Source organism: Myotis lucifugus, unplaced genomic scaffold, assembly GCF_000147115.1.
Source record: "Myotis lucifugus unplaced genomic scaffold, Myoluc2.0 scaffold_193, whole genome shotgun sequence".
NCBI classification, from domain to species: domain Eukaryota; kingdom Metazoa; phylum Chordata; class Mammalia; order Chiroptera; family Vespertilionidae; genus Myotis; species Myotis lucifugus.
The window spans coordinates 146,742-170,082 of record NW_005871241.1 but is presented as its reverse complement, the minus strand read 5'-3'; the positions used below and the strand labels follow the sequence as shown (position 1 = coordinate 170,082).

Sequence of the window (23,341 nt, the reverse complement as noted above, 5' to 3'; positions counted from 1 at the left end):
TGACAATTGTTTATTGCTTAAATTCGTCATTGTCGGTTACAAAACATTTGCTTTTTGTTGTTGTTGTTGTTAAACTCTAAGCATAGGCCATCAAAATAACCCCATGACTTTCATCTTGTGATTTTTACATATTTCTGAATTGAGACACCATTTTCCCTCTTTTTTTCTAACAAGTGGCAGAATATTTTCACCCTCCATTCTGGCTGATATAACTTTAGGCTAAGTCCTCTTCTCAAATCATTATTGTAGACAAGATTATTAGTAAATAGTTCCTTAAATAAATCACGTCAATCAGAATTTAACGAAGAATAACCACACTGAACTTGAGGGAGTAAATAGATTTTTAAATTTAATTAGCACAAGCTACTATGAGACTTTGGACAGCTAAGAGCTACTTTGGGACTTTTTATATGTATAAGGGGTGAAGCTGTCCACTGATTGCCACATGATGAAGTGGTCTGGTGGATTTGCCTCTTTGCCTTTAGACGAACATTATTCCAAAGGTCACTGAAAGTGATTTCTCCTAACAATCTTGCCATAAGTACTGGTGTGTTTGTGTCTACTGTGGAATATATTAAAAATGAAACATTGAAATTAAATTTTGTAAGATGTATTTACTGTTGTTTATGATTATCCTCATAATACAGTGCCAATTTCATATATATGTTGACCGAACCTTTTTAGGGTATTATATTTTAGTAAATGGTATTTGAAAAAATGTCTCTTAATAGTATGTAGATGAATTTTAGATATGTTCCCATAAATTCACAATTGTCTAAATGATAATATTATTGCTTCTACATTCAAACATTCAAGTTTGGAGGGGTAATGAAAAGAGGAATATGATTTTTGAATAGCATCTTCAGTACTTAATTTTAGACATCACTTTGGTCTTTGAAATTTAAGATGAATACCTTTTTCCGGGACCCTTCTTTGTCTCTTGTTTCATGCTGGAAGTAAGGAACAGCTGTGTATGTCTTTTGGATCCTTTGGGTACTCTGCTATGGGGGCTACACGAGTCTCCCCCAAAACCACTATGAAAGGCTCACTGGTCTCTCTGTGAATCTGATAGTGGCGTGCTACTCATGCCAAGTTTCTTGCCCATTCTTATTTGCCCATCTGGAAACTTTTTGGAGAGAGAGAATCTTTCTCTAAGGAACACTGGTCCGAACCAAATTTATGAACTGAACTAGGGAAGCAGATCTTCCCTTCCATGCCTATATTGCACCCGGAAGAATTTATGGTTCAAATACAGCAGGATGGTAAGATTTGTAAGGGAACCTAGTAAAATCCATGGGGAACACTGAAATGCAATGACTAGTACAAATATGTTAACATATGCACTTTATTCATAACTTCTACCTGAAGCTAAAATTTATGCTTGACTTCTCCTTTCTAAAGAGTTAGTATTAGAAATAACACATATGTTATATTGAGCTCAACCAAAGTCATTGACTTTAATTGATGGTAGCAAGTACATATCATTTCTCATTTTATCTTTTCTTCATAGCCTTTAATAGGGGCTTTTATTGATAAAGTCTGCATGTATATTTTAGGAATGCTGTGACAGGTTTTAGCGATGTTTCTATTTCCAGTTACCCGAAAGGAAAGCTCAGAAACTAATAAGAATGTGACTCCCCATAGTGTGCATCTTTCTCTAAATATTTGATAAACTTCAAGAGATCACATTATAGATTTACCTCAAAAAGCCATTGATATCTTATTTTCAGAAAGCGATCAATAATTTTTATACAGATTTTATTCCTAAAATCAACATATACTGTTCATCTGTTAGGAAATATATTTGTATTTTGGGGCTTTAGGTAACAGAAAACATGTCTAGCAGGGTTTAAACTCAGAAGATTTTTTTCCCCTTCATATTAAACAAATTTATGTGCTAGACAATCCAGGCAGGGCTAGGAAAACATCTTAGCAATATAATCAGGCATCTACATAATTTTCCCTGATGTTCTCTCATTCTAAGCATGTTGGCTCTTGTCTCATCTAGGTTACCTTGTGTCCCCAAAACTCACATTCAGCATGTGAGGTGAATGGAAAGAACAAAAGGGACAATAGCTTATTTAAGCTGAATTTGTCTTTTCTTTCAGCAATACAGTACAGGTTTTATAAAAACCGTATCCCACAGAACTAAATTATGCCTCATTGAATAGAATTATGTCACCTGATCACAACGTAAATGAAAGGTAGTTATACTGGGGAGTTGGGTCCTATAAATAATGGAGCCTGCCACATTGTTAATGCCATTTTCTTTATTATCCTAATGACTGTCTTTGTCTGCTTGGGCTGCCATAACAAAATGCCACAGACTGGGTGGCTTAATCAACAGAAATCTATGTTTTCACAATTCTGGAGGATGAAATTTCAAGGTCAGAGTGTCTGCAGGTTTGGTTTCTCATAATGAAAATGATTGGCTGCATTCTTCAAACGTAGGCATAATTTAATGATAATCCATTACTCTGTTAATCCTCCCAGAGCTCCTAGAATTTTAACAGGAAACACAATACTTTCTTTTACCTCAATTTTTAAATAAGTTATTGTTGAAATGTTTTTAAAATTAATATATTTTAAAATTACAATTTGCATACCCTATTATATTAGTTTCAGATATTAGTTGCATATATATATATATATATATATATATATATATATATATATGCAAACTCAAAATGGGTTATAGATTTAAATGTAACACCTGAAACCATAAAACTCTTAGAATAAACATAGGCAATAAACTCTTTGACATTACTCTTAGCAATATTTTTTTGAATAGGACTTCTCAGGCTAGGGCAGTGGTCCACCAACCGCGGCTCGCGAACCACATGCGGCTCTTAGGCCCCTTGAGTGTGGCTCTTCCACAAAATACCACGTGCGGGTGCACACGTACAGTGCGATTGAAACTTCGTGGCCCATGCGCAGAAGTCGGTTTTCGGCCTGGCGAGTCTATTTTGAAGAACTGGCGTTAGAAGAAGTGGGGGGTGTCGGTCGGTCGGGAGACGGGGTGCAGGCAGGCCGCGGGATAGGCAGCGCAGGGCAGGTATATAGTTTTGAGGTTCGTTCGCTGTGGTCGACCCCTTCCAACTCTCCCATCCACACTCGTCTATCTGAAACAAGTATACAAGATGAGTGTGGATGGGAGAGTTGGAAGGGGTCAACCTCAGAGAACGTACCTCAATCAGATTAAGGACATTTTTAGCAAAGGCCAGCTTAGGAGTACCCTAATTAAGTTAATAACAATGTACCTACCTATATAGTTTAAGTTTAAAAAATTTGGCTCTCAAAAGAAATTTCAATCATTGTACTGTTGATATTTGTCTCTGTTGACTAATGAGTTTGCCGACCACTGGGCTAGGGGAATAAAAGAAAAAGTAAACAAATGGAACTATATCAAACTATGGAATTTTTTCACAGCAAAGGAAACCATCAACAAAATAAAAGGGCAACTTCCTGAATAGAAGATAGTCACCAATGATACATCCACTAAGTGGTTAATATTCAAAATATACAGGGAAGTCACAGGTTGACACGCACACACACACAAAATTAAAAATGGACAGAGGACCTGAATAGACATTTCTCCTCTTTGGCCAACATATATACTAAAAGATGCTCAATATGCCTTATTGTCAGAGAAATGCAAATTAAAACCACCGTGAGATATCACCTCACACCTTTCAGAATGGCTATCATCAATGAATCAACAGAGAAGTGTTGGTGAGGATGTGGAGAAAAGGGAACCCTCGTGCACTATTGGTGGGAGTGAAGATTGATTCAGCCACTGTGGGAAACAGAGTGAAGTTTTCTCAAAAAGTTAAAAATGGAACTGCCCTATGACTCAGTGATTCCACTGCTGGGTATTTATCTGAAGAAATACAAAACACTAATTAAAAAAGATATATGCATCCCCACGTTCATTGCAGCACGATTTACAGTAGCCAAGATGTGGGAGCAGCCCAGTGCTCATCAATAGACAATCAGACAGAAGCCATGGTACATATATACAGTGGAATATTAGTCAGCCATAAAAAGAATGACACCATTTGTGACAGCATAGATAGATCCAGTGGTTATTATGGTAAGGGAACACTGATTTAATAGGAGATGTTCCCACTTTTCTGGCAAGATTTGTGAAAGTAATTTCTCACCCATTTTGTGCTAGAAAGTCATTTCTCACTCTGAGGGACTTAAAAATACTTTTATGATTGAACATAAAGTTATATTTTTTCGAATTTTCACAGGCAAACTGAACCTTACAGAATTTGGGTGACTTGGTGCGGATGGGGAATAGGTATCAGAATGTAAGACATTACACTCTAAACACAGTTTTAAAGTAGTAGGGGTTGTATTGAAATCTGCCTATGGAGGTTATTCAGTGTGTTGGAGTAGAAGGCATACCATTAAATGATACAGTAATGATAAAGTGAATGGAATGACTGCATTTGTAGGAACAGGAACTAGGCAGTTGAGGTGAGGCAGGAGAGCAGTTGAGGGGAAAATATAATTTCCACATATCACAGTTATTTTTCTAACCTACTCCCTTGTCCATCTCCTTCATCCTGCAAACATCATGCTCTGCAGGACCAACAGGAAATTCCATAATTCAATATTATGTTATATTAATGATTTTGGGAAAATTAATTTTTCCACATTTTCTTTTTCAATGTATTACTTCTTTACATTGAAAAATTACATGTTCAAGAAGATTTGTTGGTTAAGCATTTATAGTGGCTTTAGCCTTGATATTTGCAATTGTTAAAAAAAATAACTATTATTTCCAAATGATTCTTAACCATCTGATCTCTTTGTATGACTCAAAGACACTTTTTCTATTAGTTTATCAAACTGCATGAATTCCACAGTGGTGTAAAGTACACCTGAATAATTCAAAAAGGTTTTTAGCCATCTGTAATATATTTTTTAATTGAATATGAACCAAAGGAAGAAAGAAAATAGATAAGAAAACACCTTTATGGCCCTGCCTGAGTGGCTCGGTGGTTGAATGTTGACCTGTGAACCAGGAGGTCACAGTTCAATTCCCAGTCAAGGTTCATGCCTGGGTTGCGGGCTTGATCCCCATGTGGGGTGAGCAGGTGGCAGCCAATCAATGATCCTCTCTCATCATTGATGTTTCTATCTCTCTTTCTCTCTCCCTCTCTGAAATCAATAAAAAATTTAATAAAAAACCACTTTTATGATTCTTATTTTATTGTTTTTTTACCATACCTGTGCACAACACTTTATGTTTTATAATCTAAGAATAACAACATTGAAACAATATATTCCTTAATATGAGTGTTGATTTCTAGGAGACACTGAATTAAACTATTTAAACCTGTATTTTACTGGGAAAGGACAAGATTAATAATATCCTAATATAGAGAATGTATAACTGCCTATAGATTATGAATGTGGAAACACATCCTGTTATCCTGTCGTAGACAGAGCACACAACTTTGTTCAGTACCCATTAAGAAGACAGAATTTATTAGAACAGAATTGGAGTAATATAAAAGCAGAATTAGATGTCTCTCTAGAACCTTTGTGAAAATTAATGTCTCTAACAATAAGTTGGTAAGATTAAACCATATATGTAGAGAATAAAGACAAACTTATTACTATCATAATGTATATGGGAAAATAAGGTATTTTATGTGCAGAAATTTTACATCCACTTTGTATTATAGTGTCAGTATAACTCTATGTAATTTAGTAAATAGTTTTCAACATGCTTCTATAAGTTTTTCATTGTTTTCTCTCTAATTTGATGATAGGTATGGGATCATAGCTATCACTTAGTGTTGACACATTACATAAGTTTCCTGAGCTAAGAAAGGCTGAAAGAAAATTGGAAACTTAAAATCAATTGTGAGGAATGTACTTTAGGGACTATCAACACAGCTGTAGCGTATGATTCCACATCTTAATTGACCTTCTTAAGCTATTGGGAGTCAGAGTGTTTGTACTCAATGACCATGAGAAAAGAAAAGTAACTTTGAAAAGAGTATTAAAATAACGGATAAGGATGTGAGGGCGATCTGGCTGTGACATCTGTCAACCCATTGATCTCCAGGGTTGATTAGGCTGATCTGGCTGGCTAGGCGAGTGTCCCCCTCCTCCCTCACCGATCCAAAAAAAAAAACACACAAAAAAAACGGATAAGTAAACTTGAGTTTTTGTTGCTGAAAGAAGTTATTTTTTAGCAATGTTTAGATGTGTACATTGAAATTTACTTAAAGCCATCTGATTAAGTTTCAAAATATTTCAAACACTTAGTAGCTAGGGACATGAAAGAATCCTAAGCATTTTGGTAGTTTATCTTTGCTGCAAGTGAAGAAGGTGAGTTTTATTTATTCTATCAAATAAATTATTTGCTCTTTGAACAAATAATTGATTAATGAATCAATGAATAAATAAATTAGTCTATGTTGTACAATTAGAAATAGTATTAACCATATTAATAAATATGAGAAATGGTGAAGCCAAGGGGGAAAACTTGCACTGTGTAAACTGGTATGGGCTGTGAGAACACAGAAGATTATGAATAGGAAAAATTCAGTTTTTTTCTCTAATGAAGTATGTGGGTGGTAGAGACTAGCAAAAGATTTAAGGTCCACTTTATATTTTTTTACATGGAATCAAGGCAATTTGAATCAGTTATGACCATAGGAGAAAGAGTATTGAATTTGAAACTACTAAAAACCTACAAATCTTACATCTTTCCAAATCACAGTGGAGTGTGTGTGTGTGTGTGTGTGTGCGTGTGTGTGTGTGTTACTGCATCATTTTCTTGTATTCAGAGTAGTACACAGAACTTTTGAGAATTCTGGGGCCTTCTGTAAGGTCACATCGGTAGTGAATAGCTGAGCCATGCTACCAGGAAATCCAGGAACTAGGAACTCTCTTACATGGAATCAAAATTCTTAAATCATAACACAGGAGAGTCCCATGAACTTTAACATTCATCTAGTAGTGTGAGCTCACCTCCTCTGTTCTTCTCTCTTTTAATAATGATTCCCTTGTCATTTAAAATGATGTTGACCATTTATCCCATAAGGCTTTGGGGGAAAAAGTTAGTGGAATAAAAGCAATTAAGAAGCCCTCTATAAATAAGAATACCAAGACCCTTTCCACCTGTCCTCTGCTCTCTTCCTATCCCAATGATAATGAATTTTTTCCTATATGCTGACATTTTGTTTTCAGAAAAGAATTATTGAGTGCCCTTGATTGTCATATGGCCCCACTATCTATTATCTGACAAAGTGGATTGCTTAAGATAAGCTATATCAAAGCCAGGTGACCATTTTTCTTTCAGTAGCTGCCCTTCAACATTTAATTGGCTTATTAATAATGGCCCTATTCAGCAAATCATCTCATTAAGATACCTAGGGGAACATTTTGCAACTAGATTGTCTTAAATTGCTCCCTAGGCATTTAAATTCTGTAAATTAGGCACTCTACAAATGGCATAATTGAGATTTTGATGCCTAGGGGAGTATTTGGTAACACCCACTTTAATTTTTTTTTCCTATTCCCTAGGAATAGCAATTAGGGGATTAAAAAGCCTCCTTGTCTAATGTTGAATGGGAAATAAAATTGTTTTGAATTGGGGAAAATATTAGAACTTTCTCTGCTCCTTACATCAGTTCAAACTATCTAAAATGATGAGGGGCTTTTAATGTATCATGCTGGGAGCTTCAACAATTAAGAGTTAAATGATGGGTAATTCAGAAGAGATTGTCTATGTGTCATGTGCTTATCAGGAAGTTTCACCTCAAATGATCAGTTCTCACCCGGCATGGCTCAGTGGTTGAGCATTAACCTACGGACCAGAAGGTCACAGTTCCATTACTGGTCAGGTCACATGCCTGGGTTGTGGGCTTGATCCTTAGTGTGAGGCATGCAGGAGGCAGACAATAAATGAATCTCTCTCATCATTGATGTTTCTATCTCTCACTTCCTTTCCCTTCCTCTCTGAAATCAATATATATATATATATATATATATATATATATATATATATATATGATCAGTTCTCAGAAACATTATTTATGGAAGATTACCTAAAGGAGAGGTGGCCTATCCATCCCTCTTTAGAATAAATCCTATCCTGGGTTGACACAGTGGCTTATATTTTTTCACTCTTTCACCCACATCTCCACTCAGATTCAAAGCAAAACTCAACTCTGAACTTCCACAGAAATATTTCTCTCACCCAGAACTTCACAGTTACATAGAGTTTATGAATTACGGGGGAGTGGGAAAGTCTGAAGTGGCAGCTCTCCACCTCTTTTCTGTAGCCCTAAACCTTATCTAACCCTTTGTTCTTCTTGCTCCTCATCCCCCCTTCCTGTATCTATGTATATACAATATATAACATATCCAATAATTGCATGCTATATGTATTTTTGTGTTTATATATATGCTATATATTCCTATGTCTATATAATATATTATTTCATCTATTATCTATAATTACTTTTTGGATGGAAGATTTTTTAAGCTTTTGGTTGTTGGTCAATAGCTATGAATGTTTTTTAACATTTACTTTAAAAAGGTGATTCAGTCTCAGTTTTTACATCTCCCAGTGGTTGTGCATCCTTCTGAGGTTTTCTAGCATTGTGCTTATTCTTGGATCTAACCCTCTAGGAAGGAATCACATCTTCTTTTCATTAATTAGCTTAGGACAAATGAAAAGAAGAACAGCGCTGGACATGGAGTTTATTCTGCTAAGCATATAAGCCAGTCAGAGAAAGACAAATACCATATGATCTCACTTATATGTGGAATCTAATGAGCAAAATAAACTGACGAACAAAATAGAACTAGAGGCAGAGATATGTAGGTCAGAGGGAAGGGGTGTGGGAGGGTCTGGATAAAAGAAGGTAAAAAGATTAGACAAAAGACATGACTAGCCCATGGACACAGACAACAGTGTGGTGAAGGCCAGGGTAGGAAGGGAAGGGGCTGGGTGAAGGTGGGAAAGGGCGGGGGGAATGGAGGAAATCTGTATTAGTGTCAACAATCTATATATATAAAAGCCTAAGCAACCAGCCAACTGGCTGACCAGCCGACCAGCCAACCGGTAGCTATGACATGCAATGACCACCAGGGGGAAGACGCTCAATGCACAGGCATGGAAATATGGAACAGACTGATGAATCTCAGAGGGAAGGGGGGAGAGGGGAGGGCAGGAAGAGATTAACCAAAGATCATGCATACTAGAGACCTGCTGCACAGATTTGTGCACCAGTGAGGTCCCTCGGCCTGGCCTATGGGGATCAGGCTGAAACCAGCTCTTCAACATCCCCCAAGGGGTCCCGGATTGCGAGAGGGTGCAGGCCAGGCCCAGGGATCCCACTGGTGCACAAATCCGTGCACCAGGCCTCTAGTAAAAAAAGATAATAGCGCTGGAGTTTATTTCTAATAAGGGCGCCATCTCTTCCTTCTATGGAGACATTCCTGGCTCTTGAACTCTATCGGCCTTTTTGTTACATGCTTCTGAAGTACCCTCTGTTTTTTCAAAGAACTTATTTTTTTCTGTTCTGGTTTGTAAACTCCAAGATGAGGGCATTGCACATGTCTTATTCACTATTGTGTTCAGAGGTCTAGAACATACTCTCTAGGGGCTGAAAGAATAATTGATGTAGAAAGGGGATATTGGGGGAATGGTGGCTGTTTGGTATAGCTGTCCTAAGCATTTCAAATGCACACCTAGGTTCCTTCCTTAACTTTACTAATCATTTAGTGACTTAGGCAAGTTAACATTTCTGGCCCAAATTGTTTCAGTTTTCTAATAGATTTTTCAGGAAGAGCCCATGGACACAGACAACAGTGTGCTGAAGGCTAGGGGAGCGGGCCTCATAACACCTTATAACACTAAATATTGGACAGTGTCCAGCCTAACAAATTCATATGTTTGTCAGTTTCAGAAAGCAAGGGAAATGCTTCCTGTTAAGATGATAACTTTAAGTACTTATCCGAAGCCCATGGCTTCATTAGGAGTGTTAAAATCTTCAGGTTTAGAAAAAATAACAAAAACAAGTCCAAACACTTTCCTTTGTAATAAAAGTGCATGTAACGAAAAATAATTAGGAAAAAAAATAATAGTACTGTATCAAAACTACAATGTATGCTCATCTTCTTTTGAAGGACACTTTATGTTGATAGTACCACCAATTTAATGCAATCACGAATCGAACCTCCCAAATTTTATTTTAAACAATACATTTTCTGTTTTAAACATAAATGCAAAAACATCGTTATTCCTTATAGCCCAAAAACATTGTAAAATATTAGCTCAACATAAAGTAATGCTTAGCTGAGCTCTAAGGTTAAAAAGATTGAACTATCTATCTATCTCTAGGACCAGGCTACAATTTATCTATAATTAGCCCTCTGGGAAATTGAGATTTGCAATTGCAGAGAAAAATTATTAGATACATGACTCCACAGAGAATACTATTTCATTTCCATATAGTTATTATGGAAATAGTTTTTCCTTAAAAATAGCTGTCATTTATTAAGTAATTAGGAAACCTAAGGTCTTGGAATACAGAATTTAATCGCTTTTTCTCATTGCTCCCTCACGCAAGCCCACAGGGCAGCTGCCGTCATCGTTTCTGTAATAGAGAAAGGGAAACAGGGCAGAGAGGTTGAGGAAGTTGCCTGTGTCTAAATGGTTAACAGCATGGCTGAATGTTCACACTATTTAAGATAGTTTCATTCATAAAAAATATGTTGATTTATTTTTCTATGTTAATTGCAGTCACAGTATTTTTTTTAATAAAATGTAATTCAAATATATGGTTTAAAACATTTATTTTAGAAAAGAGATAGGATTTAAGTGTAGAATTCAAGAATGGGAAAACATTTTTTTATTTTTATGCTAATAACCTCTTTAAAATAATAATTTTCTTACATGTTGTTTCATTATAAATCTAAAATATTATAGTAATAAAAATGCTTGTGGTAATTTAAATCTATAAAAATACTCAAACTTAATTTCCAAGACATTTTATCACCACCACCCCACCCACACACACACACACACAAAGTAAACAATACTCTCTGGCAATTACTTTAATGGATATATTAGGCTCTTTCTATGTATCATATTTCATTTTTCCCGTTCACATGATTATTAATAATCAACAAAGTGGACAGATAGCAAACTGATAGATATGATATTTTTTAAAAAATCTTAGTGGAAGTAAATTATCATCCACTAATTATGAAATCGTCACTATTTGGCTGATATATAAACTTAACATTTTTATAGAAAAGTCTTATTATAAAAATGTTAAGTTTGTTGATTATAGCAACTTCATTTATCCCGTGGATGAGAAAATTTCTTTTCTTGATATTAATAAAACCACCATTTCCATCTCAAGATAATTTTTTTAAATTCTCAATTTTAGTGTGTGGGTATTTACAAAATCAATTTTTATTGCCTTTACAGAAAGATAAAGAAGACCAGTGGCTAGAGAAAAAAGTGCAGGGAAATAAAGACCATATTATTTTGGAGCATCTACAGTGGACAATGGGGTATGAGGTTCAAATTACAGCGGCCAACAGATTGGGATATTCTGAACCGACAGTCTATGAGTTCAGCATGCCACCAAAGCCCAACATTATTAAAGGTAAGCAAAACTATATGCTTTCTTAGGCTGAAAATAAACATGATATCATCTTTATAATTCCTCTGGATTGTTTCTTATTCTTGAAAACATAATTTTTATAAAAAGAAGTACCAATTGTAAGTCCCAATAATGATTAGTGTGACATGTCTTACTCAAGAGTCCTCAATCACTCTTGCTATGGTGAGTTGGTTAATTTATAAATATATTTTGGTAACTTTAATGGTTAACGTGGTGGAGGAAGAATGAGCAGAGGACAGGATGGGAGGTCAAAGGGACTGTTGAATATAACATGAAACATTTCTGTTGAGATCAGAAACTTTGCAAAGGAGACAACTTCTCTGCCAAACACATGGAGTCTAGACCTCCACTTCTGGGAAGATGTGGCCAAAAATAATGACCACCTCTTCCATGCCTGACCAAGCAGGTTGATTTTGGAAACATAAACTCAATTACACAGTGAAGCAGAAACACCCACAGACAGAGTCCCAGAAAGAAATGTGGCTAGTGTTTCACGGAGATGCACAACATGGCAGGACACTGTGCACAGCACACTAGTGGGTTCTACCCCTGTTAGGTAGCATTGCTTATGTCACCCCGTGCCAGCGCTATTATCAAAATCCATGGCAGGGATATGAAAATATTTCTCAGATGCATGAGAGATAAAGATGCAAGATTTTTTTAAATCTTGATTTGTAGACATGTTTAACTGTTAGTGAGTTGTCATATTGGATGTATTTTAACATTTATTGCACCTTTAAATATCATATTTAATATTTACTGGTAATTTTCATACATATGTATAAATATATGTATTCTTTATATATACATAGAGAGCTGAGAGCAGCATATTCATAGGCATGGCTTAATTAAGTCATATTATAATTGAGTATCAGTATTGTTACATAACACTTTTAGACTGGAAAAAAATAAAATTTGTCAGTTCAGTTATGCTACTTAACCCTCTTATAATTTATAATTTCAAATTGATATTAATCTCATTATTATGATTTTGAGATGTGCATCAGCTTTGTAAAGTTGAGAGCAGCTTTATATAATTAATCTGTCTATTAAAAACTAATTACTATTAGTTATATGGTTTAAAAATAATTGATATTATGACTTTCTATTGTTTATATTAATTAATAAGTGCTTCCTATTATAATTTGAAATTAGGATGCTGGGAGCACCAGAAATTGTATGGTTATCTCATATTGTAATGGCATTTTAAAAGTACTTCTGCATGTATTATCTCATTTTAATCTGAGTTTAACAATGAAGAGTTACCCTTATTTTACCGGAATAATTTTGAAAAGTTAAAGGATCTGTTCAAATCAGAGCTACTTTAAGTCATATGACAAATCTAATGCCCTTTTAAGTGGTTCACCTAAATAAGAAGAATGGTTGAATGTACTATCGAGGTCATTGCCCCCGTGAGTTTGAAACATCAATAATGGCCTCTAAAATTATAATTTGTTATGTTGCTAGTAATTGTCCACTATGCAGATATCAAGAATCTGATATAATGTGATTCTCTATGTGAGTCAGCAAAGGGAGATTGAAAGAATGTACTCCATCCTCCTAAATCTTTAATGTAGCTCATATGTTTAAAGGAAATAATTATTTTTATCAGGGTAAAAATTAATGTTTTATGATGAAGTCAACATTTTAATAACATTTTATAGATAAAACACAAACTGTAAAATTATCAATTCCAGGCAGGTTACTTTATGTTATACGCTCAGAGACCCAACTATTTTTATAAAAAAATAGTTAATGAAAATTAACATTAGGTGTAGACAAAAAGGTAGTTAATAAATAAAGTGTATGTAAAGGCACAAAAATAGGTAAGGTATTCTATGATATATTTACTATCAAAGCACTTTTTGTGTGTTTGTTTCAATTTCTAAGAATCTTGTGGGCAGTACCAACAAAGAAAATGGACAGAATTCTGGTTTATAGTTTCAGTTTTGCTCTTGTCACTTAACTTCCTTGATATGCATTTTCTCATATCTAAGCTAGTTTCTTCTGGCTCTGCAATGTTAAGATTCATTGATTCATTCACTCATTCCAATTATTTAATGGGGTCTTGCTTTGTAACAAGTACTGAGATGAGTATAGAAGAATAATCTGTGAATACAGAACTAGCCCCTGCCTACAAAGACTTTACAATCTAGTAGGGAAGATAGATATTAAACAAAATTTAGAATAACCACCAAGTAAGTACAGCTAAGAGCTGAGCTGATGCAGTGTGATGCCTTGAAGGGGTTGGACTAGGGCATCTAACATATGCATGTAGGATGGGGGTTAGGGAAAAGTTCCCTTAGAAAATGCCCCCAAAAAATCTTGTAGAGAATAAAGCTTCCAGGGAAAGTGTTTTATATGGAAGAAATCTCCAAGAGAAGGAAGAAATTGATCTGCTTTAGGAACTAGAAAAAGCATGGCAGGAGGGGAACCTGGAGGTGTGTGAATAAAGATAAAGATAGAGAAGAACCTGCAACCCAGGAAATCCAAGGTTTTCTATAACGGTATAAATTATTTTAAAGCAACTCCAAAAACCAGTAAGAAATTACTTGAAACAGGAAAGTTATATGAATAGCTAGGCATTATAAACAGATTAACTTGCTCATATATGTAAAAGCAATATGGGTGAACAGCAATACTTGAAAAATGAAAGTATTAGGAGTAGAAAAATAAAACAATGAATTAATCCCAGTCACATTGTAGATGTAGACTAACCCTGCTTGTGTAACAAATCAGATTCAGTAGGTACTGCTGATTTTTAGTGTCTTGCTTGGTCAATTGGGCCATTCCTGGCATCATTTCTGAGGACAAAGAATTGGGGATTTGGAGAATGAAGATTAACATAAAATTAGCTTGGTATTCCTTAAGTTTTCACTGCCAAGTAGTAGTTAGCTACGTGTGTATGGCGATGAAAAGATCCATGCTTTGGAAACGTATACTACAATGCTGTCAGTTTCACCAGGGGAATGGAATTTGAAGCCTGGCTGAGGTTAAAACCAAACACAGTAATGCCCATGAAAAGGAATTTATGTCTGCGATACTTAGAGATGTCTCCCCTGGCATCTAGAAAGGTGACTGGCACAGCATATATGGTCAAGGAGTGCCTCTTGAGATTCCGAAGGACAGAGGGTTAAGAACTGCATCCTAGGAAACCATAATATTATACAGGAAGAGGAAACGACAGGACCACCCCTCCCATGAGACTAAGATAGAATTTCTGCAATGACACAAGAGTAGTATCCTGGAAGTTAACTTAGAGTCATATTTCAAGAAGGAGAGATATAAATCACATTTGTCCATTCAAATTCTGCTGAGAGGTCAATTAAAGTTAATAAAATATGAATTGTCCTTATCACATCCAGCTTTGCTGAAGTCGCTGGGAAATAAAGGAGGAATAATCTCAGGATTGTGTGTGAGGTTAGAAAATGGAGACGCCATGTTTATTTAGTGCTTTCAAGAAGCTTTGCTATGAAGGTGAGCAGAGAAAATAACAACAGTCGTGTTATAAGAATTTTTATGATGAAAAACAAACTAGAGCATGTCTCACAGCTGAGAAACAGACAATGCCGTCCAGAAGTCGGCACACAGATGTACAGACAAAGATATCTGAGAAGGTAGGAGCTAGAATTCATCCCCACTCAATTACGCAACTGACACAAAGCCAGAGCAGCTTAATGGAAATTGGGGGAAAATAAAATATTTATTTTTTTCTACAAAAATGTCTCAAAATAATGTCTAATTTACTGTGACTGAATCCACTGACTGCTAAGGACTCATGGAAAGCCTCACCAAAGACATGTTCTTACAGTGCAAGGATTGTTTGATTTTGCTCTAGAAGATTTCTTGGAGCAACGTTAAAGTTTTGTGATGCATTATGGTGAATTTGGAAGTCTTTACACCCAAAATATTCTAGAGAGTTAAATTATGTATTGGCAAAATAAGGAAAAGTTATTTTTATATACTTTCATATAATTACTCTTGTACTATATGTGATTTCTTATATTATTTTAAGTAAATATGCTAAAGTATACCCATATATAAAATAAGTTATCTATAATAAACTAGCAGGTCTTGAGTGTTTTTATTTAATTTTACACAATATGGAGTTCAGAAGTTAACTTTTTTTCTGTTTGTTTTGTTCACTTCTATTGTTTTGTTTTTATTATATAGCATGCATTGTAGACTGTCCAAATGAAGACGGGAGGTGGATTGGGGGGATGAGTGGAAAATGTGAAGGGATTAAGAAGTACAAATTGGTTGTTACAGAATAGTCATAAGATGTAAAGTACAGCATAGGGAACATAGTCAGTAATATTCTTAGACCAATGTATGGTGTCATATGGGTGCAAGATTTGTTAGGATGGTCACTTAGTAAGTAATATAATGTCTAATTACTGGGATATATACCTAAAAATAATATAATAGTGTATATAAACTGTAATTGAAAAATAAAAAATTATTTAAAACTTTAAAAAACTTTACTTATATGCATTCAGATATATTTAACTTTTTATAAGCAATAGACTAAATCTAGAGTAGATTTATTTCTTGGTCTGAAGGACTATTTTTTGAAAATATGTTAGTCTTACCTTCATATATTCTATTGATAATAATGATATATATATATATCATTTCTATTTATAATACATTTCTTTGTAGTACATGATTCTGGTTTAGAAAGTATTTTGTAATTAACAATATTTTCTCACATTTACTATTTAAAGTTGTGTTTATTTTGAAAGATATGTTTCTTGATTTATGTAGATAGTGTGCAAATTCACAGTTATGTTCCCTTTTGAAATATTCAAGCATAATTACACCTCATTTTATTTTAAAAATATGAGAATATTGGATAATTGTGACAAATTGATTCTTATAAAAATGATTACAAAACTAGATTATAAAAAATTATTTAGAACTAGAGTCTGGCAAAATGGCATTTATTGATTTGTTATGTAATTTTTTAAAATATATTTTATTGATATTTTACAGAGAGGAGGGGAGAGAGATAGAGAGTTAGAAATATCGATCAGTTGCCTCTTGCACATCTACCACTGGAGATGTGCCTGCAACCAAGGTACATGCCCTTGACCAGAATCGAACCTGGGACCTTTCAGTCTGCAGGCCAACGCTCTATCCACTGAGCCAAACCGGTTTCGGCTGATTTGTTATGAAATTTTGATGACTAAAAATACTGCCTCTTGGTGGCTTGAATATACTCTTTTTAAAAATATCCTTGGAAATAAATTTATTTTGAAACCATTTTTATCATTTATTTTTACTTACACACATTTTATCATTGCTTTTGACCTAAACAATATTTAAATTATTTGTTTTAACCAAATAATATCAGTATCTTTTAATAATCACTTACTTTCTCTTCTCTTGTTGCTATGATTGAAGAAATGTCTAATTTTAACATTGAGTATCAATATAATTTGGTGACAAATCGCTTCATTCATATATTCTTAAGATCCAATGGTAAAATGATTCTATCATGTGAAATCAAGCATGAGCATTAACAAACTCACAAATAAATTATATAAATAATCACCAATAAATAAATTGCTAAAATTTTTCAGTTAATTTGTATTTATTTTCTGGGCTTTTTGACCATACTTCCGACTATACATTATTTTGATGATATTCACTCTAGTTCCACACAATTCTAGTATATACTTTCATCTCTGAATAACTCAACATGAACAAGAAAACACAATATTCAAGTGCATGGCAATTACTAAAATGTTTTCTTAAGGTTAAATCTATTATTACAATATAAATTAGATAAATTTCAATACAGTGATGGAATTGAATTCAGTTATTTGGGAAAAATGTCATTTTAACTATATGGGAAATCTCAGTCAATTCTAAATATAAATTCTACATGCAAAATAATATTTCTTTGGTTTAGCACATAGTGAAAAAGTAAGTCTATATATTATTTTCATAATCTTTGGTTCTTAAAATTATTTTTCATGAAGTCCAGTGACATATGTCTAAAGTGTGCCTGTGGTCAGTTGAATTAATGCTTCTTGATTCTATTCTTATTACAAATTTTCATTGTGTAAATATGTAAATTTTACTTATTTCTTGGCAGTTTATTTATTATTAATAATAATATTACTTTTATTCAATGAATGTCTTATAATAAATTATGGTAGCAAAAAATTATCAGTAAACATTGCAGAATTTGCTTAGCTCATATTTAAAGCAGCTGTTTGAATTTGCCAGGAGCACAATGGAGTGATTGGTGATTTTTCTCCCATAAATCATATATTCATTATAGAATAATTAAGATGTTCACATTTAAACAATCAATGATAGAACCAATATCTAAGTTATATGAAATAAAAAATATTAATATTGACCCTTGGCTATGTTTTTAATATATGGCAACTATTTAGAAATGTTTTATACAAGATTTTTACTATTTTTTGTCTTGTATCAAAATAATTGGCAATGGCATTGTGGAAATCTTGCATTAATTATTTTCTCTTTTTTTCTTTCCTACTGTCACTTTTTTTCTTTTCCTTTATTTTCATGTTTTTAACTCTACTTTTTCCCTTAATTATTTTATTCTTATTCTATTTTCAAAAAATTATTTCATCGTGCAGATAAATGCTGTGAAGCGAATAAAGGCGAAAATGGAAGCCAGTCATGGCAGCTGAATGCTGCTGGGTTTTCTTTCATGATAGCCATAAGTTTGTCTTGCATGTTTTAATGTTATTGTCATATCATAAGATATTTCCTTTTATAACCTGCAATTTATAAGGCTAATCTAAAATTATAATAAAAGATTTTCTAAGTTCCAATTAATTATATATGTATATTCACCCATAAACAATTAGCTTTATTTTCCTTCCCAAAATTGTCAACCTATAAAATAGATCATTTGTCAGAAATTCACTGAAGGAAGTGGAATCAGGATTGTTTCTTTCAGATATCAGTTCACTAAATAACTTGCTTCATTTGAAAGTTTTCTTTAATTTCTATAGTTGACCTGTTAAATAAACATCATGTCATTTTTACTTGGAATTTAGGCATTTGCTACATCTAATCTTTCTTCATTCGGTTATTTTGCAAATATAACTCAATATCTATGGACATACATTGTATAGTTATTCTATTATATAGAATGGTGGATCTTTTATATTGATTTTGTCATTTTTTAAAATGTAAGTTTTCTACTTAAAGAACATTTCTAACATATACATCATAAACCTGATCATTTTTATTATATTAGGTATATATCTCTATTGTGCTGCCTCTTTTAATTGATCTTAAATTTCATAAGGAATAAACATGAAACACAGTTTCTTCTTTTGAAATTGAACACTAATGAAACAAATCCAGATGGTTTTTTTTAGTAAATGAAAATATCTCTATGCAATTGCCCCACAGTAAATGATAAATTAAATGTGAATATGTTTAAATTGCACCCTGTTCACTTGACTTGGATTGTGTTTTGATCTGCCATCAAATTGATGTTCTAGCAATATATATACTTATTTATTACATTTTCTTGAACATCTAAGAGTCAATTACTTTGCAAGGCTCAGAGAGAGAAGTAATATGTTAGCTATTGCTTTCAAGAAGATGAAATTAAGATAAAAAGGTGTTACTAGATTCCACCTTTTAAGGGAAGCTGGGTTTGAGGGAGTAGTATGAGTAATGATTTTCTTTTTTTTTTTCCTTTTTCATTATAAAATGAGAAAAGGATATTCTGTGTTTTTCACTGGCAACTAACCTTAGCAAGTAATTCTTTCTTTAAAAAATATATTTTGTAATTTATTTCAGAGAGGAAGGGTGAGGGAGAGAGAGAGAGAAACGTAAATGATGAGAGAGAATCATTGATTGGTCAGCTGCCTCCTACATGTCCCCTCTTGGAGGTCCAGCCCACAACCTGGTCATGTGCCCTCATCTGGAATCAAACAGTCACCTCCTGGTTCATAGGTCGAGGCTCAACTATGGAGCCACACTCAGCAGGTAGCAAGTGATTCTTGCTACTATTCAGGGCAATTAGGAAGCAGTCAGATTTACATATATTCACAAGAGTGACCATAACTCACATGGTAAATTGAATTCTTAGGTCTGGGATTTGAGGTTCATTCATCAAAAACTACTTTGTTGCATGAAAGTATTCTCTGTTTCTTTTTTTTTAACTTTATTTTTATTGTTGACACTGTTATGGATGTCCCCAAGGTCTAAGGCTAGACTTGCCTTCATTAGTCTGTTTTCTTTAATTTATCTTTTCCATACTCATTGCTATCCACTGCTGGTTTTTCTTCTGACCAACAACAGAAGACCCATCCACAGACTAAACATACTTCTGCTTCCCTCCTTTTTCCCCTGCTAAGTAAAAAGGAAATCCCAATTTGTGCATTTTGGGAATCTAACCTATTTTTTCAATAATGTTCTGGTTTTTTATTTTTTTTTGTTTTATTTTTTGTTAATCCTCACCCGAGGATATTTTTCCATTGATTTTTAAGGAGAGAGGAAAAGATAGACAAAACATCGATGTGAGAGAAACACATCGATTGGTTGCCTCCTGCATGAGCCCCGACCAAGGCCGGGTCTGGGAGGAACCTGCCACCAAGGTATGTGCACTTGACCAGAATGGAACCTGGGACCCTTTGGTCTGCAGGCCAACGCTATATCCACGGAGCCAAACCAGCTAGGGCAGTAATGTTCTGTTTTTAAATCAGCATAGACAATGTCTGTTTACTAAAGAACTAAACATAATTGCAATTATATTCCAGGATGTCTGAGTTTGGATAAGATATGTGGATATGTTTATTACAAATGTGTAGAAAGTACTTGGAAAACAAAGAGTTTTAAAAAATACTTCCAGGAATTTTTTTTTCATTCATCATAACCTGCCTGGATCTTTCCAAAAAGTTAAAAATATTCCCGCAAGAAAGTCTTGCAGAAATTCTCTTGACTTAGCATATATTACAAAACACTTTTGTGGAGAACATGGAATACTAGTATGTTCTCTAACTCAAGGTCACCGAGAGTGATATGAAGAACACTCAGTCAGGTACATGACACCTAGACTGACATTTGACAATTCAGAAAAGAATCTAAAATTAAAATTCTATCCTAGTAGAATTATTTCCATTTTAGTGAGCTGTTCATTTTGATTTTAAACATCTAAGTATAGATCAAGTTGTTAATCCTGAAATTAATAAGCAGTCTATCATTTGGCCAAATTTTATTCTTAGATGAACAGTTATTTTACAGCTCTGAGATATGCATAAAATCTTAAAAAATATTCTCAGATATCTCAAAGTACTAGGTTCTGTGCTTTGCTTTCTATAAGAAATTGAAAAGCACAAAACTATAAACAATTCAGCTATTGCATTTCAATAAATGAGTCAGTAGAGATTGTAAATAACCTTCTTTGATTATAAAAAAAATCTTAATGTGTGTGTTGCTGAATTATTTTTTATTATCTGAGCTTTAATTTTATTATATGTATCCATAAAATCTAACTGACAGTTCTTCTTGGCTAACTACTATCTGTCTATAGTTTATAGTTCTAAGTAAATAAATGTGATTATTTGGTAAGCAACACATAAAAATTCAACTTATTTTAAGTCTCTCTACAATATCATTCAATGATTTTTTTATCTAATGGATTTTTAAATAAAATTTTGTGTCTGAAATGTTCAAATATGAACTTGTGTATAAGGTGAATTTTGTGTTAATTATTATATATAACCATAAATATGTGCCTACATCAATTGATATATATATATATATATATATATATATATATATATATATATAATCTCATATCCTTAAGTGATAAATCATTTCAAAAGGTGGTTTTGACCAAATTATAGCAGTTACATAGCTAGGTCGATGTGCTTATGCATGATTACTATTATCTGCATGTGGAATATCAGGTTAAATATTATATGCAAACCTGAAATCTCCTGTATGCTTCCCAACTTTATACAAGTCTGTTTGTCTGTCTTCTTTCCTTTATATATCATTCAGTCTTAATGGTAGCTAGCCTAATTCAAACTCAATTATTTATTAAATAACTATAAGACCACCAACACTGTTTCAGATATGCTAGTAGATTATGCTTAGGAAGTAGCAGTAAATTCTTCTATCCTACAAAATATTTTCTTGCATGGGAGAACCTTAGGTAGATGGCTAATTTTGATCCTCTCCTAATATTATTATTTAATAAGAATAAATATATTTTATTAGCTCTGCAATCCTATTCTTTCAAAACCATTATGCAAGTGCACATATATGCATTCATACTGGAAGACATGGACAAGATTGAAATTTTAATGACTTGTTTTATTTTTTTAACATTTCTTTCATCTTTTTCTTAGCCTAAAATATCTCAAGTATTTAGAATTTTAAATATATATATACATATATATGTATATATATACATATATAGACAGATTCTAGACTCTAGACATTGGATTCACATTATATATATAATTTAAGTTATATATATATGTATGTATATATATAACAAATACTTGTATAAATAATTTCATTGCAAATAATTTTGACTTTTTAAATTTTCAGCAATTCTTTTAAAATCAATAATTAAAATTACAAGTATGCACAGTAAGTCATAGGTTATATGATTTGTGTCAATTTGAAAACTATTATATTTAATTCAAATGTTTTCTATGTAAGAGCATTCATTAAATATATTTAATTTAAATTAAACCTAAAATAAGCAAAATTCTACAATAATTTCAACACGATTGAATTTATAAATGTTCACTTATATTCAAGAAAATGTAGTGTGCAAGAGAGAATCAAGCCATGCACTTTTAGATCTGGGTGAACTGTCAGATACATGAGAACCTTTTTTTTAATTATTGTTAATACGGTATACCTACACTAAGAATGTAGAAATAAAATTTTAAGTTATAAATGATTTTTGTGATTCAAGATGGATATTTATATCACTAATATAATAACTCAGTATGTTTTTCTCTAGCTTTCAAGAATAGTTAGCTGCTTTTTTGTATAATATTCTTAGTTTATAGAAGTTTATTAATAAATATCTCTAGTCATGTAAAATTATCTGAAAATTTTAACCTCTTTGATTTTGGTTATATTAGCAGCATTAAGAACTTTAAATAATATATTATGATACTACCTAAATTAAATGTTAGCATTTATAATTTTCTGTAGCCCTATGTATTATGATTCCACTTGAATAAAGCTAAAGAATCATTAAGGTCATACCTAATTAAATCATTTTATTCATCTTATTAAGATTCAAATCTGGGGCATAACATATCTTTTAAACAACATTTGAGTGAATACAAATTAAGTAGGACCTCTTATTTTGGTCTATTTCCTTTTATTCTCCTTCCTTCTTATTTTTTCTTTCTAATATCCCCCTCTTATCACCCTCCTTTTTCCCCTCTAAGTAACTGGACAATAATAAATAGGATGTATTTAATTTTTTAAATCTTTATTGTAGTTGTGTTTCTTCTATTCCTTTTCTGTTAGTCATGGGTAAATTTTAAAGTCCCTGCATATGTCATGAAATTTCACCAAAGCTAATGCATTGAATGGGCAGCTCAAATTTATATATGTAAAGTGATTGTAGATACAGGTATTTTAGAAATAGCGCTTGAAATGATTTTAATATAAACTTAACTTGG

General features: G+C 33.1%; 1 protein-coding gene across 2 annotated transcripts in view; it reads left to right on the top strand.

Moving 5' to 3' along the window:
• NCAM2 (neural cell adhesion molecule 2) overlaps positions 1–23,341 on the top strand; it is a 394,113-nt gene that overhangs the window by 349,339 nt on the left and 21,433 nt on the right. For both annotated transcript variants that reach the window (XM_006097004.3, XM_023760797.1), the window contains one exon: positions 11,477–11,657. In XM_006097004.3, the coding sequence (XP_006097066.1) occupies positions 11,477–11,657 (181 nt within the window). The remainder of the gene's footprint in view (positions 1–11,476; positions 11,658–23,341) is intronic.